This window comes from Penicillium robsamsonii (genome assembly GCF_028829455.1).
Source record: "Penicillium robsamsonii strain IBT 29466 chromosome Unknown utg000005l_segment0_segment0, whole genome shotgun sequence".
Classification (NCBI taxonomy): domain Eukaryota; kingdom Fungi; phylum Ascomycota; class Eurotiomycetes; order Eurotiales; family Aspergillaceae; genus Penicillium; species Penicillium robsamsonii.
Window position 1 is genome coordinate 3,321,450 of NW_026643223.1, and position 15,733 is coordinate 3,337,182.

The 15,733-nt window shown below is 47.5% G+C and overlaps 7 protein-coding genes across 7 annotated transcripts; 6 read left to right on the forward strand and 1 right to left on the reverse strand.

The window, feature by feature from the left end:
* Positions 1-55: 55 nt before the first annotated feature.
* On the reverse strand, positions 56-1,919 carry N7447_009286 (uncharacterized protein; the record flags this gene model as incomplete). Its single annotated transcript, XM_057233548.1, has 6 exons — positions 56-772; positions 836-1,111; positions 1,175-1,294; positions 1,363-1,686; positions 1,741-1,845; positions 1,911-1,919. The coding sequence occupies 6 exons, from the start codon at positions 1,917-1,919 to the stop codon at positions 56-58; spliced, it is 1,551 nt and encodes a 516-aa protein (XP_057083090.1).
* A 648-nt stretch (positions 1,920-2,567) lies between these two features.
* On the forward strand, positions 2,568-4,458 carry N7447_009287 (FAD-binding oxidoreductase; the record flags this gene model as incomplete). The annotated part of the gene is made up of 4 exons (XM_057233549.1): positions 2,568-2,978; positions 3,044-3,235; positions 3,288-3,967; positions 4,032-4,458. The coding sequence occupies 4 exons, from the start codon at positions 2,568-2,570 to the stop codon at positions 4,456-4,458; spliced, it is 1,710 nt and encodes a 569-aa protein (XP_057083091.1).
* Positions 4,459-5,500: 1,042 nt separating this feature from the next.
* N7447_009288 (cytochrome P450) lies at positions 5,501-7,323 on the forward strand (the record flags this gene model as incomplete). Its single annotated transcript, XM_057233550.1, has 4 exons — positions 5,501-5,918; positions 5,981-6,916; positions 6,978-7,079; positions 7,136-7,323. 4 exons carry the CDS (start codon positions 5,501-5,503, stop codon positions 7,321-7,323), a joined length of 1,644 nt encoding a protein of 547 aa, XP_057083092.1.
* Positions 7,324-8,717: 1,394 nt separating this feature from the next.
* On the forward strand, positions 8,718-9,297 carry N7447_009289 (uncharacterized protein; the record flags this gene model as incomplete). The annotated part of the gene is made up of 2 exons (XM_057233551.1): positions 8,718-9,062; positions 9,217-9,297. Coding segments are annotated over 2 exons (426 nt in total), but the record flags the coding sequence as incomplete, so codon positions are not given.
* A 1,336-nt stretch (positions 9,298-10,633) lies between these two features.
* Positions 10,634-13,016, forward strand: N7447_009290 (beta-glucosidase; the record flags this gene model as incomplete). The annotated part of the gene is made up of 4 exons (XM_057233552.1): positions 10,634-11,155; positions 11,209-11,922; positions 11,983-12,137; positions 12,200-13,016. 4 exons carry the CDS (start codon positions 10,634-10,636, stop codon positions 13,014-13,016), a joined length of 2,208 nt encoding a protein of 735 aa, XP_057083094.1.
* A 469-nt stretch (positions 13,017-13,485) lies between these two features.
* N7447_009291 (uncharacterized protein) lies at positions 13,486-13,875 on the forward strand (the record flags this gene model as incomplete). The annotated part of the gene is made up of 1 exon (XM_057233553.1): positions 13,486-13,875. One exon carries the CDS (start codon positions 13,486-13,488, stop codon positions 13,873-13,875), a length of 390 nt encoding a protein of 129 aa, XP_057083095.1.
* A 559-nt stretch (positions 13,876-14,434) lies between these two features.
* N7447_009292 (uncharacterized protein) lies at positions 14,435-15,414 on the forward strand (the record flags this gene model as incomplete). Its single annotated transcript, XM_057233554.1, has 2 exons — positions 14,435-14,656; positions 14,707-15,414. 2 exons carry the CDS (start codon positions 14,435-14,437, stop codon positions 15,412-15,414), a joined length of 930 nt encoding a protein of 309 aa, XP_057083096.1.
* Positions 15,415-15,733: the final 319 nt, after the last annotated feature.

Sequence of the window (15,733 nt, forward strand, 5' to 3'; positions counted from 1 at the left end):
GGGTATGGCGTTGCATTGCTATATGCTATAAAGAAATGGGCCCCGTGAGGGTATTTCAAGTGCGAGAAGCGACCTCAATGTGCTCAATCTGTCCTTCCTTTGCTTCCTCATGATCCAAATCTTTAGACGCTTCCATGTTTGCCAGCTCCACGCTCTCGCAGACATAAGTCTGGAACTTTCGGGCCGGGACATTTTTATCAAACATCTCCTCGATCTCTTCAAGTGATCTACCCCGGACTTCAGGGACGAAGAAATAGATGAACAGGATTGTAGCAATACTGGAGCCAAACCAGATAAATCCTTTGAATACTGTTAATATTTGCTCTTCACGCGGGGAAGCTGTGGTAACCAGAAACATACCATAATTGCCACCCCAGTTCAACTCTGCGGGATTGATGAAGTAGGGAGCCGTAAATGCGGTCAACCATGCAAAGATAAACCCAATTCCAATAGACAGGCCAGCTGTACAAGCTCGAAGATTTTGTGCCGGAATTTCACCCGATACCATGTATACTAGACCAACTACACCGAAATTGAAGCCAAAGTGGTAGAAGGTGTTGAAAAAGATGACACAACCGGCGCGAACAGACTGGCTGGCCGAAACTTGGAATACGACTCCGAGCACCAGCATAGATACACTGCAGGTGCCGACTCCAATGAGAAGCATAGTTCTTCTTCCCAGAATGGCGATGAATGGGTATGAGATGAGTTGGCCGAAGTATCCGACCCACTGTCCTACGATACTCCATTTGAAGGGGTCCTCAACACCAACCTAGATAGCGAAAATTCAGTCAGTATATAAGAATGATATTGTAGTACCAGGTCTGAGACTCACAGTTTTCATGAAATAAGTCGTAAACGCCATGACAAACATGCCACCGACTGCCGGGTTCACACAGCCAATTCCGATACTGATAAGGGTGCGGCGGAGATGGCGCTTGCTAAATTGTTGGAAGAAGACCGCCTTGGTATCGCTGCCTAATTCCCGCTCAACATTGAGTCTCATTTCTTCGAATTCCTTGAGCACCTCAAACCGATCACAGGCATCTGCGCGGATCCAAGTGAGAGACTTCAATGCCTCGTCGGTTCTACCATGTAGTAGGAGCCAGCGCTGGTTACATTTCTTTTGTTAGTTCATTTGATAGTTTGGTGTAGCCAGGGGTAATGAACTCACAGGTGATTCTGGCAGGAAAAATAGACCCACGAGCATCACTACAGGGAGAAAATAGAGAGTATAGAGCGGAATCTGATAAGAGAGACGGTTCATCATTGTCGATGTCTTGTTAATAATGACCTAAATGCAAGAACGCACAATCAGCATCAATCATCAAGGGGGTCAATCGTTGGGGATACTATACTCACGGCTCCGATACCGCTGCCTAAAGTCACCCAACCAGCTGCGAGGGCATAGGCAACGCCTCGCAGGTGAGCAGGAGACATTTCAGCAATGTACATGAATGTGAAGTTCATGATTAGTCCGTTGGCGAGGCCAGTCACCAACCGACCGAAGTAAAGAAGGCCCAAGCTGGTCGTCACGATCTGCACAGTGACTCCTATAATCAAGATAACCATTCCGAGCATCACGCAGTGTCGACGCCCAAGATAGCGACTGAATACACCTGCCAGTAAGGATGAAATGAAGGAGCCAAGAAGCAAGAATGACGAGATAATTTGTTGAGGACCGGCCTATTGTATTATATTAGTGCTATTGGGAGAATGGAGGCATGGGAGATGACATACCGCAATGTTCCAACCACTGGGCACAGCTGGATCCTCGTAGCCGAAGACTTGTAGGAAGCCAGTCATGGCTTGGAAGCCGCTAATTTCGCCATTGTCGAAGCCATACTGGGGAATTGTCAATATCTCATTCCGTCTAGGATTTATCAAGGGTAATTTGTGTGTAGTCTTACCTCCAGCATAGAGAATCCGACAAACAGGCAGACAAATAGAAATCTCTTATGAGCCAGGATGGGGAATTTATTCTTCACATCGCTCCGTGGAACATCATCTTGGGATGTTGACCGCTCCATAATAGAAATGGATGAAGAAAAAGGAGGAATCAGCCACAAGATCAGGACCGTGTCTGATAATCAGTGCGTCTCCGACGATCCCAAGGCGAGTTATATAGTGTTATATTTGCGTGGCACAGCCAATCGTCAATAGCTGCCACATGGGCAGCAATGCTTTGAGCACAGATCAATTTCCCCAGATTTGACTTTATTACCCCAGACTCGACACCCCACTCCAATTTTCGGAGTCATAAAAGCGAAGATTGTCATTGCCAAGGACTAGTGAGGATTGTGGCTTGAGACCGGCACCAAACCTCCGATTCAGGAGGAAATTATCATTTCGCGGGGAAGTCGGCTCCATCGAAGTCCAAACCTATCAAACAACCAACTGGATAAATGCCGGATATTACGGGATCTCACAGGGACTAAAAAAAAATAGCTAAAGTGGAGATAAATCGGCATTAGTGAACCGTTGATGTGGGGAGATGAAAGGTCCAAATAAATAGATAAACAAGGTACTCGTGACCATTGCCAGTTTACATCTTCAAATACTGAACAATGGCTTCATACACCTTCAAACCGGTTACTATTAGCCATAACCCTGGCGACAATGAGTCCGCCACGGTGATCCTGAAGCGCTGGTACGACAAAGCTGAACTTGAGCAAGCAATTGAGTATCTTCCACCAGGCCTGACAATTCACTCCTGGGCAATTGTTCTCGACAAGCTCAAGAATGTCCTGGGTACGGAAAAGGTGGTTGTTGGCAAAGAATTGCACATCAACTACATGGACCCGTTTTCGATGAATGCCGACGAGAAGGAAAAGCGCGGCAGCGCATGCGCCGTGCGACCTACGACTGTGGAAGAAATTCAGAAAATTTTGGCGATCGCAAATGAGTACAAGATTCCTCTGTGGACGGTTTCCCGTGGAAAGAATCTCGGTTATGGTGGTCCTCAAGCACGCGTGAAGGTGAGCTTAGGTTTCTCGTCTACTGTTCCTTGCGTTCAAGTCATTGACCTTTCTTTTGTCTCTAGGGTTCGATTATTGTGGATCTTCAGAACATGAACAAGGTCCTTGACGTCAACGAGAAGTTTTCCTACTACACTGTGGAGCCTGGCGTGAGCTTTTTCCAGCTTTTCCAGGAGATCCAGGCACAAAAGAAGCATATATGGTGTTCAACGCCCGCTTTGGGCTGGGGAAGTGTGGTTGGAAATGCGCTTGATCGGGTAAGTCTTGAGATTGGTTTTAAAAGGAATTATTCTAGCTGACATTGGACAGGGTTGGGGATACACTCCACACGGCGATCACTCCAACCAAATTTGCGGCATTGAGGTAGTTCTCCCCGATGGCACACTGGTCCGAACAGGCATGGGCGCTCTAGACAACTCGGTCTGCGGGCCACTGTTCCGTGGCGGCTATGGTCCGACCTACGATTCCATGTTCAGTCAGTCCAATTTCGGCATTGTCACCAAAATGTCAATCTGGGCATCCCCTGCCCCCGAGGGATTCATGCGAGTCCATCTCTCAGTCCCCGAGGAGCGTGATCTTGCACCCATGGTGGATATTTTCCGCGAATTGCTCCTACGGGAAAAGATTCAAAACCACCCTGTTATCGGTAACGTGATTCGCGAAATCAATAAACGCGGCCTCCGCAAAGACTTCTGGACTGAGGATACATCGATTCCATACCACCGAATCAAGGAGATTCAAAAAGACCTCGGGTTGGGATTCTGGGATGCCACCTTTGCTCTATACGGGCCTAAGGAGTTGATGGAGTATAATCTTAAGCAGATCCAAGAAGCGTTCAAGCCAATCAAGGGCCATGTGTTGACAACAACTCCTCACTATCCCAAGCCCGGTCAGAAATATGTCAATGCCCTCGATATCCCATATGATTTGCAAACTGGAAATCCCGGCCTGCGCCCTATCAAGTCAATTGAATACCGCGGACTTGACGGGTAAGCCTAACCTTAACATCAACCCCATACACAAAGGAAAATGAATCTAACAATGTTATTACAGTGGACACATCTCCTTCTCCCCCGTCCTCCCCTCAGACGGAAAGGCAGCTCTTGACTTCTACTATACAGCACAAAGGCTCTGTCAAAAGCACGGTTATGATTTTGTTGCCGGGTTGCACATGCACTTGCGACACATGACACACATCAACATGATTCACTTCGACCGTAACTCGCAAAAGGACAAAGACTCTGCCAACGCCTTGTTCGTTGATATGGTTCACGCTGCACGGGAAGCAGGGTACGGCGAGTACCGTGCTCACATTGAACATATGGATCTGGTTGCCGAGCAGTATGACTTTGGTGGTGGTGCTTTGATGCGATTGAATGAGCGGATCAAGGATACGCTGGATCCTAATGGCATCCTGAGTCCTGGAAAACAGGGTATCTGGCCCAAGCATTACCGGAACAAGGGGAAGTCGCAATTGTAAATCGTTTTTGGATATCTCTGGCTGCGATCGGTGTCTGTGGCAGTCCTAATTTACTCGCATTTCTCTTTTTGTTCCTGTCTACTTGTTACTTGTCTTTATAGTGAATATTAGAATTCAACTGGTATACTTCTTCTTATCTACCTCCCATCGGTAATACCAATCAATATTGCGAAGAACTGAGACTGAATGAACTTATTTCATGAAAAAAATATATTTACAATTTTTTTCTTGCATAACACATAATGGCTTGGGTTATCATTCTCTAGGCGTAAATTCATAGCCTTATTCGCTCGTATAAATGTAGCTCGTCGCTGTGGAATTTGTCCGTAGTCCTTAAAAACTTGAAATTAGAGAAATCATGGAGATCTCAACACCATGTGCAAAAATCATTAACCAGCTGTTAGTTATGTTGGTTTGTGTCCGTGCCTTGTTTCTCAGGCTGCCATTCCCGTTTTGCTCTCAGGGGTGAAATATCCCATCCCTCCCCCACACTTAAAGCCCTACACAACACTAAATGTGATCGAAATTCAAGTAAAATTACAAGATGGGGTTGATGCCGGTCACTCGAAACGAATATCCACATCCTCCCCTCAGTAACATCACCAACCAGCACTTTCAGCTATATCCACCTTTAAGTCTGATGACTCTACTCGGTCTTCCAAACACGTATACCTAGAGGCGGGTCATCCCCAGGGCGATGAAGTCCGAATCCCCCGCTGATCGGCCATATTTCCCCGCAATTCGATATCATCGGATGCTTGGAGCCGATGCTCAAGCGCCACCATCCTTCCGGGATTTGATAGCAAAACTTGACTAGCCGTTTTGCGTTGTTACCGAAGGGTTTCAACGCCTGAGCCGACCGGAACCATGCTAGTAGTGTGGATACATGTCCGTCGTCTACGTCCATTATATCAATGCGATAAGGGACACCCATGACTTTGGAGGTCGCAACAGCCTTCACAATTGCGAGGCAAGTCCAAAAATGCAGAATACGCATTTGAGCGATACGCCTGGGTTCTTTGGGAATCTGGTTACTTCAGCCATGCCCACTAATCTAGCGGATTTGGATTCCAATACAAATCTCTTCAGGCTCGCCCTCATTGCAGGCATCACATCACATGTTGGGTATTTCCTTCATGGAGAGCATCACAGAGGCTGCTATCAAGTTGTCAAGACATACTTTGCTCTTGAAATAATCCTCGCTGGTCTTCTTATCCGAAAGAATGGTCATGATCTCACAACATCCGCCATCCAGGCGGCGATCGTGACCGCTGCATACTTGCTGGGCCTTTTTGGGGCCATGGGTCTATATCGAGGATTCTTCCACCCTCTTCGGCGGATTCCAGGGCCTTTCCTGGCTCGATTCTCCAATTTATATCACTCCTCTTTGCTGGGGAACTCGGATAACTATCGTGTTATGTACAATCTGCACAAAGAACATGGTCCGATTGTACGAACTGGTAAGTTCACCTGACGCTCCTCCTTATTTGCAGAGAGTACGCTACTGACAATCCTTTTTCAGGCCCTTCAAATTTGAGCCTGAATTCCCCAGAGGCAGTTCAGTTATTATACGGACCAGACTCGCAGTGCGGCAAGACTGCGTGGTATGAAGTTTCACTACCATTGCAGAACTTGCACACTGTCCGCGACAAAAAGGTGCACGAGACCCGTCGGAAAGTCTGGGCTCGTGCATTCTCACCAAAGGCATTGACCGAATACGACGGACGCATCGCCGAGTACTCGGATTTGCTATGTCGGCAAATTGCGGATCTAAATGGAAAATCGTTTAACGCAACCCGCTGGTTCAAGTACTACGCATGGGACGTGATGGGTGAGCTTGGCTTCGGCAAGGGATTCGAGATGCTGGAAAACGAAAAGAACCGCCACGTACCTGAGCTCCTCGAGGAGGGGATGGCCCACATCGCACAGCTACAAGTCGTCCCTTGGCTAGTTATCCTACTGCACAAACTCCCTTTCGCTGCTAAAGGCCCCAAACAATTCGCAACTTTCTTCACCGAACAAGCTATGCGTCGCGTCAAGGAGCCTCCTGCTAAGCCAGACGTGCTGAGATATCTGGTCGACCACTATAACAACAGCCCGAAGGCAGATTCTGACTTCCAGTGGCTCCGTGGCGATACCCGGCTCTTTGTCGTCGGTGGAAGTGATACCACTGCATCGACCTTGACGCACATCATGTACTATCTTGCTAGCCAGCCGGGGCAACTCGCGAAACTGCGCGCCGAGGTTGAGCCACTCTTGGTAGGCCGTACTACCCTGGACCCTAAGGATGTCGGCGAGGCCAAGCATCTGAATGGTATCATTCACGAAGTCCTCCGGTTGCACCCTCCTATCCCCTCTGGCTTCCCGCGACTCACGCCTAAGGAGGGTATTGTGGTTGATGGCACCTATATCCCCGGAGATACGACTGTGACGGTGCCCCTCTGGGTGATGGGACGTTGTAAGTGGTGTTTCGACTTTACTTTGATGATTATATTCACTGATATCAATTTTTCTTTTAGCTGAGGAAGTCTACGAGTCCCCTCTCGAGTTCATCCCCGAGCGCTGGTATTCCCGGCCAGAAATGATCAAACATAAGAATACGTTTGCTGCCTTTGGTCTTGGTATGCTTTGTTTCCCGCCGAAATACGTCCGACAGCTCTAACATTTTGTTGTGTAGGTCCTTACGGATGCATCGGTCGAGCATTGGCGCTCATGGAAATGCGTAATGTGATTTGCCATATTATTTCTCGTTTCGAGTCTATTGAGATGGCGCCGGGTGAGGACGGTTCCCCGCTGATGAGCATGACCAAGGATCACTTCACGATGGGTATTCAGGGGTTCCAAATGGTTTTCAAAGCCAAATAGTCCGATATAGTTTTGATTGGTCTTCTATGAGGTTACTTTAAGTTGAGAGTATAATGACAGTCGACAATATGATCCGATGGTCGATGTTCCTTCCCATAGATGTATCTAAAACGGACAGGTCCAATCTAACATTATACGGATTAGTTAGATGCTTAAACTAAATGTTAGCACTTTTATCGATAAAGAAACATTCAGTTTGTTAAACAAAAACACCTGTGGACCGACCGTAAGATCTTCAACGAGACTCCTTAGTTGGTCTCCAAGGCTTTGTCAATCAATACAGGGACGCGGGGATGAATACATTCTCTTAGGCTACAAATTATAAGTGCCGTTGAACGATCATGGATTCTTCTTATTTGGCCGCATCCTCGAAGCTTTGTGTCGAGATTATTCAAAAATTTGAGGAAATACTTTATTCGAAGCAATAAAAAAACCAAAAAAAGTTAATGGCCCGAAGCGCGATTCGAACACGCGGCCTCTCCGAATTTGAGATGGAAACCCAAACGGAGAATCATACCACTAGACCATCCGGGCGATAGATGAGATAAGCATCATAAACAATCCTTGTGATGGAGAGAATTTAGCCCATCGCTCTGGCTATAAACACTTGGATTCATCTCTTGATATTTTTGTTATTTTCCCCCAATGTACTCCGCAATTTAGGTGATCAGCTTCTTTCCAACTTGCATTAGCAGTCTTCCTTACTAATTACGTTATCCTCGACTAAACCTTCGAGCGTCCACGGGTCTACGTCGGCCACCCCACTACATCCTGTCATTCAATTCGAAGTGGTGCTGAATACTCTGATACAAAAATATTCGGACTTTGCTCTTCCAATTGTGATTGTGGCTGAAGTTTCTTGTAAACGGGCCGCCATTGCGTGCAAGTTCTGTCGAAACCGATATGTGTAGCTTAAACAATATCAACTACGATACAGGCAAACTGCGCTCGAAGCACTTTGTATACATACTGCTATATAGATAGGAAACGGAAATGTGATGGCAAGATGCCGAGATTTGCCAACTGTGACAATATGCAAGTCGAGTGCGCCTATCACGACCAAGCTCAACCAAGGTATGCTTTACCACAGGCTTAGGATATCTTCCGCTTAACAATATGATAAGTCTGATGAAACGAAAAGACTGGAAAGAATTGAGGCATTACTATTACTTCAAGCACATATCTGCATCCACTCTGTGGATATCCCACCTACAGAAGAATGAGGTAAGTATCAATAATAATGATATTTCCATCATCAATTCTAACGAGATCACCGGTTTCCACACAGAGAATCTGCAACCCTTGGCAAACACATATAATCCGAAATTGTGGTATTATAAGTGCGACATCACATTGACACCACCAGTGCACTGTTCTGAGAGGCCGTTACAGCAGTTCCCTTCGCCTTACGAAGCCTTGTGGCCTGCGCCGGAATATCCAGCATCGGGCAATACGTTCACTTCTCAATCGACGAAATGAGACGTATTATGGACGTCGACCTGACGGGTACCTTTATCTGCGCGCAGTTGGCAGCGCGGGAAATTTTCGAGCAAGGATATCCCGCCAGCATGGTATTCATCACCAGTATGAGTGGTCATGTGGTTAACAAAGGGAAGATGGCTTCGGATAGAATGCTTGGTCTAAACCAATATGGCTATATGGACTTGACGCTGCGGCTTATAGCTTTTCCAAGGTGGGAGTGCGTCAGCTCACGCGGAACTTTGCCTCTGAATGGGGAAGTGTGAAAGGTGGACCAGTCTATCACGTTAACTCGCTGAGCCCTGGATGTATCCGTACACGCATGACGGAAGATTTGCTGAAAGATCCGATGCAAGAGCATTTAATGTCTGAAGGTAGTATGCTTAACCGTACCTCTGAGACGGATGAGTACAGTTTGTGTTTTTGTTATCAGATGCGAGTAACTATGTGACTGGCGCGGATTTGTTAGTGGGTGGAGGGTGGGACGGTTATTAGCCCTGAAAGATGGTAGTTTGATATGGGACAGACACAAGTACTATACTAGCAAGTTCCTCGGGGTTTCCTACTATAAAATACAGGAATTCATCGTAATTTATAACAATCCATGGATTCTTCTACAATAAAGTGGGGCGCCGCATTTATGTCATTGTATATATTGCACATGTTGATGTATATTTATTAAGGGAAGTACATGTATTTACCAATAGTTTAAACCGAGAACTTTTGGATTAGCTGAACAGCTCTACTGACAGCTTTGCTCCTATACTTGATAGTAATAACAATGTTGTATTGCCTAAAGGTCTACAAGGTATAGCAATGCCTAGTCTGATAGTATGACCACGTAGACCCTAAACCAGCCCCACAATGTATACTCCGCCCGGATGGTCTAGTGGTATGATTCTCCGTTTGGGTTTCCATCTCAAATTCGGAGAGGCCGCGTGTTCGAATCGCGCTTCGGGCCCTCATCTTTTTTTGGTTTTGCTTCCTTCAATTGTACCATTGTGCATGCAATAAGCATTGTTTAAATTTCCGCCCTTGGCAATCGCTTCACTCAGTCAGCATCATCACTTATATTATATGTTTTGCAATAGAAGAAAGAATTCGGCGCCTAGGGTGTTGCACTAAGGGGGTCGTCGGTCGAATAAGGTTGTTACTCCTTCCGTCTTGGCTCTTTTATCCTTCCCATTCCACCAAGCTTAATATGAAACGTTGATTTCCCTGCTGTCTCGGCCTCTTCTCCGTGAGCTATTTTGATCTAGCTCCAAATGATGGTTAAGACCCCACGGTGATAGTCGCTGCCCCTACTACTTACGGAGTACTCCGTACACGGGGACCGTCCCGGCAACCCGCAGTGACAGAGTGTCAGCGGAAATTTCCCCAGGCAGCGCAAACTGCGGGGTAGAAAGCCATCCAAATTATGTGCCGAGCCTGGCTTTTGCGAAAAAGCAAGAAGTTTAGGCTAGATTGCAGGATAGCGAGCATGTTTTTCCACATTCCATGTCTCACTCGCCAATCAAAGGGAGCTCCCCTGGTGGTCCGAGCCATCGGTGGACTAACCCTATTTACCTGCATGTTTCACTGTAACAATGTGGTCGCCCATTTGTCGCTCTACATGCAGAGCTCACCTTGTGCTTTCTTGGCTAGAGACAAACCGCTTCAACTTGGTCATGGGTTACAAATCACTACTGGCTTGGCACCCAGGCCAGGGGGACTTTCATCCCCTGGGATCAAGCCCAATTATCCCACCCGGGGGGGGGGGGTATAAAGGGTACATCTGCCCCATCGGAAGAGGGTCAAATTTATTAAGCGATCATCTACGGCAAAGGACATCATGCAGAGCCTTTTTCTCTCTGCTCTGGCATTCAGCGTCACGGCTAATGCCTATGCCCCAGGAGCTGCTGGGTGGGATGCGGCCTACTCAAAGGCCCAAGCAGCCCTTCTTAAGCTAAGTGTAACCGAAAAGGTTGGGATTGCCACTGGCGTCGGCTGGGGGGCAGGGCCCTGCGTGGGCAACACACATGCTGTTAGCTCAATTGATTATCCCTCTTTATGCCTACAGGACTCGCCCTTGGGCATCCGCTATGCCAATCCTGTCACAGCTTTCCCCGCGGGTATCAATGCCGGAGCAACTTGGGATCGTAGTCTCTTGTACGCGCGCGGTGCTGCAATGGGCGAGGAAGCTAAAGGTCTGGGCGTCCATGTACAGCTAGGACCGGTCGCCGGGCCTTTAGGAAAGAATCCCGACGGCGGCAGGAACTGGGAAGGATTCTCAGTTGACCCGTATCTCAGTGGAGTTGCCATGGAAGAGACAATCCAGGGTATGCAAGATTCGGGCGCTCAGGCCTGCGCCAAGGTACGTTGACCTTAACTCTACTGATCGTTTTGTTCGTTCTGACCATGATCAAGCACTGGCTCGGGAATGAACAAGAGCACAATCGCGAAACGATGAGCTCCAACATTGGCGACCGCGCGACGCATGAGCTATATGTATGGCCGTTCATGAATGCAGTCAGGGCCAATGTCGCATCTGTCATGTGCTCCTATAACAAATTGAACCAGACTTGGGCTTGTGAGAGTGAGGCTTTGCACGATCTTATGAAGACTGAGTTAGGGTTCCCTGGCTACATTATGACCGACTGGAACGCGCAGCACACTGGTGTCGGCAGTGCCGTGGCTGGACTCGACATGACGATGCCCGGTAGCGACTTCAATAACGCGCCTGAAAGCCAATACTGGGGACCGAATCTCGTGAAGGCTGTTGATGACGGCTCTGTGCCCGAATCGCGTGTGGATGATATGGCAACGCGTATCCTAGCAGCTTGGTACCTTCTCGAGCAGGATAAAGGCTACCCTGAGGTCACTTTTAGCTCTTGGGATGGAGGAAAAGCCAGTGTCGACGTCACAGGAGACCACGCGACAGTCGTCCGTACCGTTGCTCGTGATTCCATTGTCCTATTGAGGAATGAGGAAGGTACTCTGCCTCTCCAGAAACCCAAGAGCCTGGCAATCATTGGACAAGATGCTATCGTCAACCCCAAGGGTCCCAATGCATGCACAGACCATGGCTGCAACGACGGCACGCTAGCCATGGGGTGGGGCAGTGGGACATCTCAGTTTCCTGTAAGCACGATGATGTTGGCAGATCAATGCATTATCGAAAAACTGACAGTGCCGCTTTAGTACCTCATTGCTCCTCTTGATGCAATCCAAGTCCAGGCCAAAAAGGACGGCACGGAGATTATCGAGAGTACGACCGACAGCAGTACGGCTGCTGCCTCCGCTGCCGCAGCGGCAGAGACTGCCGTGGTCTTCATTAACGCAGACGCCGGCGAAGGGTGAGTCGGACTTGTTCTCACAGCATCTATAATCTTTTCCCAATCACTAATACCCTGCCCAGTTACATCACAGTTGAGGACCACGCTGGCGACAGAAACGATCTCGATCCGTGGCACAATGGAAATGAGCTCGTCAAGGCTGTCGCCGCGGTGAACAAAAATGTCATTGTTGTGGTGCACAGTGTGGGGCCTATTACCCTGGAGACCATTCTAGCGCAGCCCTCAGTGAAGGCAATCGTCTGGGCGGGGCTACCGGGCCAGGAAAGCGGAAACGCCCTGGTTGATGTGCTATATGGCAGCACCTCCCCAAGCGGCAAGCTCCCCTACACTATCGCCAAGCAGGCTTCGGACTACGGGGCTGGCTGGAACAGTGCGCTAGACGACGATTTCGTCGAAGACTTGTTCATTGATTACCGCCATTTCGACAAGAACGACATCACCCCGCGCTACGAGTTTGGCTACGGCTTGTCGTATACGACATTCAACTACACTGGACTTGTGGTTAGCATTTCTGCCACAGCTGGTCCATCGAATGGACCCATTGTCCCTGGCGGGGCGGAGGACCTTTTCGAATCGGTTGGCACTGTCTCTATCGCTGTCGAGAACACTGGCGAGGTAGCTGGTGCCGAGGTTGCTCAGCTCTATCTTGGTCTTCCGGACTCGGCGCCAAGCACTCCACCTAAGCAGCTGCGAGGGTTCCAGAAGTTGAATATCCAACCGGGAGAGGCGGAGACGGCTACTTTTGAGCTCACTCGACGTGATTTGAGCTACTGGGATGTCCAGACACAGAAGTGGGTTGTTCCTGCTGGTGCCTTCACTGTTTATGTTGGAAGCTCCAGTCGGGATATTCGCGAACAGGCGAAATTTACTGCCGCTTAGTAGTATCTCCCGTTATCCTTTGACCTGTACATATCTCTTGTTTTGAACTGACTTGGCTCGATGTGAAACCTCGGGTCTCAGAATATGGAAACTAAATTCAAGACTTTGACGAAAGGTTCTATCTCGAAACCTGCTCCTTTGTTATGATTCGTGTGGCTTTATCTATGGAAGTCACTGCCCTCAAGACATAGTGTCGTCGGGTTGTTTTCACTCGAGACATGAGCCGCGAATAAAGAACAAAGATTGGGCTTTGTAACTATTGCTTCTTTCATTTTTAATGAACATAGGATTGACTAGTTTATCCAATATAATAACCAACAGGCATAAATAACACCTAGTCCGACCTTCTCGAAGTAGCAAACCACCATCAATTCGGCTTCTACCTACTACGTCCATCTTCAGCGACTATCATATACAAATCCGTCTCTCCGACATCATCTCAAATTTAGTCATCCATCCGTCTCCTAACATGGCGTGGTGGGACAGTTCCGCGGCCGGCTACGTCGAGAATCTCATGCCAATCTACACACAAGAGATCTGCGAATTCAGAGAAGAACTCACATGGCAGATTGATATCCTGACCAACCACCCGGGCCATCGGAAATTAGTGAGCGAGAAACTCATTCGCACTGCTCGAGCCATGCGCAAGATCAATGGACTGGCGCTTGATATCTCAGTGTATCTCCCGGGCCATGAATTCGTCACCGCTGCACGCCCTGGATACTACCAAACAACCTTTCCCCGAGTTTGTGATTTTATCGAGAATATTTTGATTGAGCTTAGTAGGGCCCTGGTGGATTACACGCAGAGTGAGGAGTCTGTGGCCTCTCAGCTTCAACATTTGTTGAACACTATGTAGTTTTAATATTTGTTAGACAGGTTTTATACAATCCAGAAGATGTCTCTGTAATGGATTTAATTTCGCTTCGTCTTTTGGTACTATTCACTTATAGATAAAAAGCCAAAGAAATAAATAGATCTATATACCAATGGAGTTAATGCAGAACAATCTCCCTTCAAGCCTGGAATGATAGATTGTTTGCGTAAACTATGCGCAAGGCTGAGAGTGGCTGGGTTATCAACCAGCCCAATACAAATACGCAACAGTGAGCCTCATGATTTGGATTTCAGTTCGTGGCACTAAAAAACAGCTTGAGCAATATTAACCAGCCTGTTGATTTCGAATGTATTTTCACGAGAAACAGGAGACTATGGCTCTCAGCGATATCAAAAGCAATTATTTCTAGTCAGTCTATATTCGGCGCCGGATGCGATCATACTAAATTCGACATGCCTCTCATCGAACGTGGAATGTCGTTAGTGGGATTCCTTATAAAAACCAAGCCCTTCGCACACAAGGACCAAGACCTCCCTGCGTCAGTCTAACCTAAAAATAATCCCACCCCGAAGTAATTACCATGCATTTCCAAGCTGGTCGATGGAGCTTTTTGCTTGCGTTTATATCTGCATGCTTGTTTGCTTCGGTCGAATCCACTCAGGATTTCTCGGATCGCGATTTGAAATCGACCTTCACATTTGACCAGCTCTGGAAACTCGAAAACGAATTTTGGGATGCCTTTCTCTACCCTGCAAATATCGAGCAGACGAAAGGCGACGCGTCGACTATTTTCGCATCGGATGTGAGTTTATTTCAATTTTAACGTAGCCTCAATAATGTAACACAATACAGGTTCAAGGCCGTGTCGATATCACCCGCACCTTCAATGGCGACGAGCTAAACCGCGAATACATCTTCGGCCTATTCGCAGATCCGAACCACGTCAGTATTGTCGGTGTCCCGATCGCATATAACATCACTCAATTTGTCGCGAATGACAATATCGTATCCGCGACAACGGTCGTCACCTACAACGTCACGACTTTCGGCGTCCTCCTGCCAGTGACGATTGACACATGGATCGAGTTCAATCAGGACGGTAAAATCGCACAGTATGATGCCACATTCCGCTGGTTTGACTACTTCCTTGACTTCCTGCTTGAGGGAACCGCAAAAAAAATAAATGCCACCTCGCCCGACCAGGCTGTCGCCTATGTTGCTGATTTGCTAGCCACGACCATCTGTGATACACACGAGCAGCATTGCACGGGCTCGAATCAGCAGTATTCGGACCACCAAAGTTGTTATGACTATTTGACTAAGACTTTGCGATTTGGAAAATCATACGAGATGGGTCGTAACACCTTGCTATGTCGTGAGGTTCATGAGCATATGGTGCAGTACCGGCCCGACGTGCATTGTTCGCATATCGGTCCTGGTGGTGGTGGGTACTGTGTTGATGATATGGACTACACGCAAACTGTGCTACAGAAGTACTTTAATAACTCTTGGATTCCGTTTGGATATGGCGCTGATCAGAATATTTGGCTTGCCAACTGACACGCCATTATTTGGGGCAAGGAATGATTTTTTCATTCATATTTTTATGCATTGGAGTTAAATATACAGGCTTGTCTTCACAAAGTATCACGTTAGAGCTGCATAGATCTTTGGTCTGATGGCAGATGTGGACCAATACAATATTCCCATCGTGTCCACAGACTCAACATTCTTTATGACAACCAATTATATTGCCCTTCAATATGCATTAAATCCTTATCTTCTGTCACATGAAATATTGTACTCAAAGTTTTCAGAAATATGTATCCAGGTCCATGCTCTTTGGATACCACATGTCATTCAGAATCCTGCGTTGTCC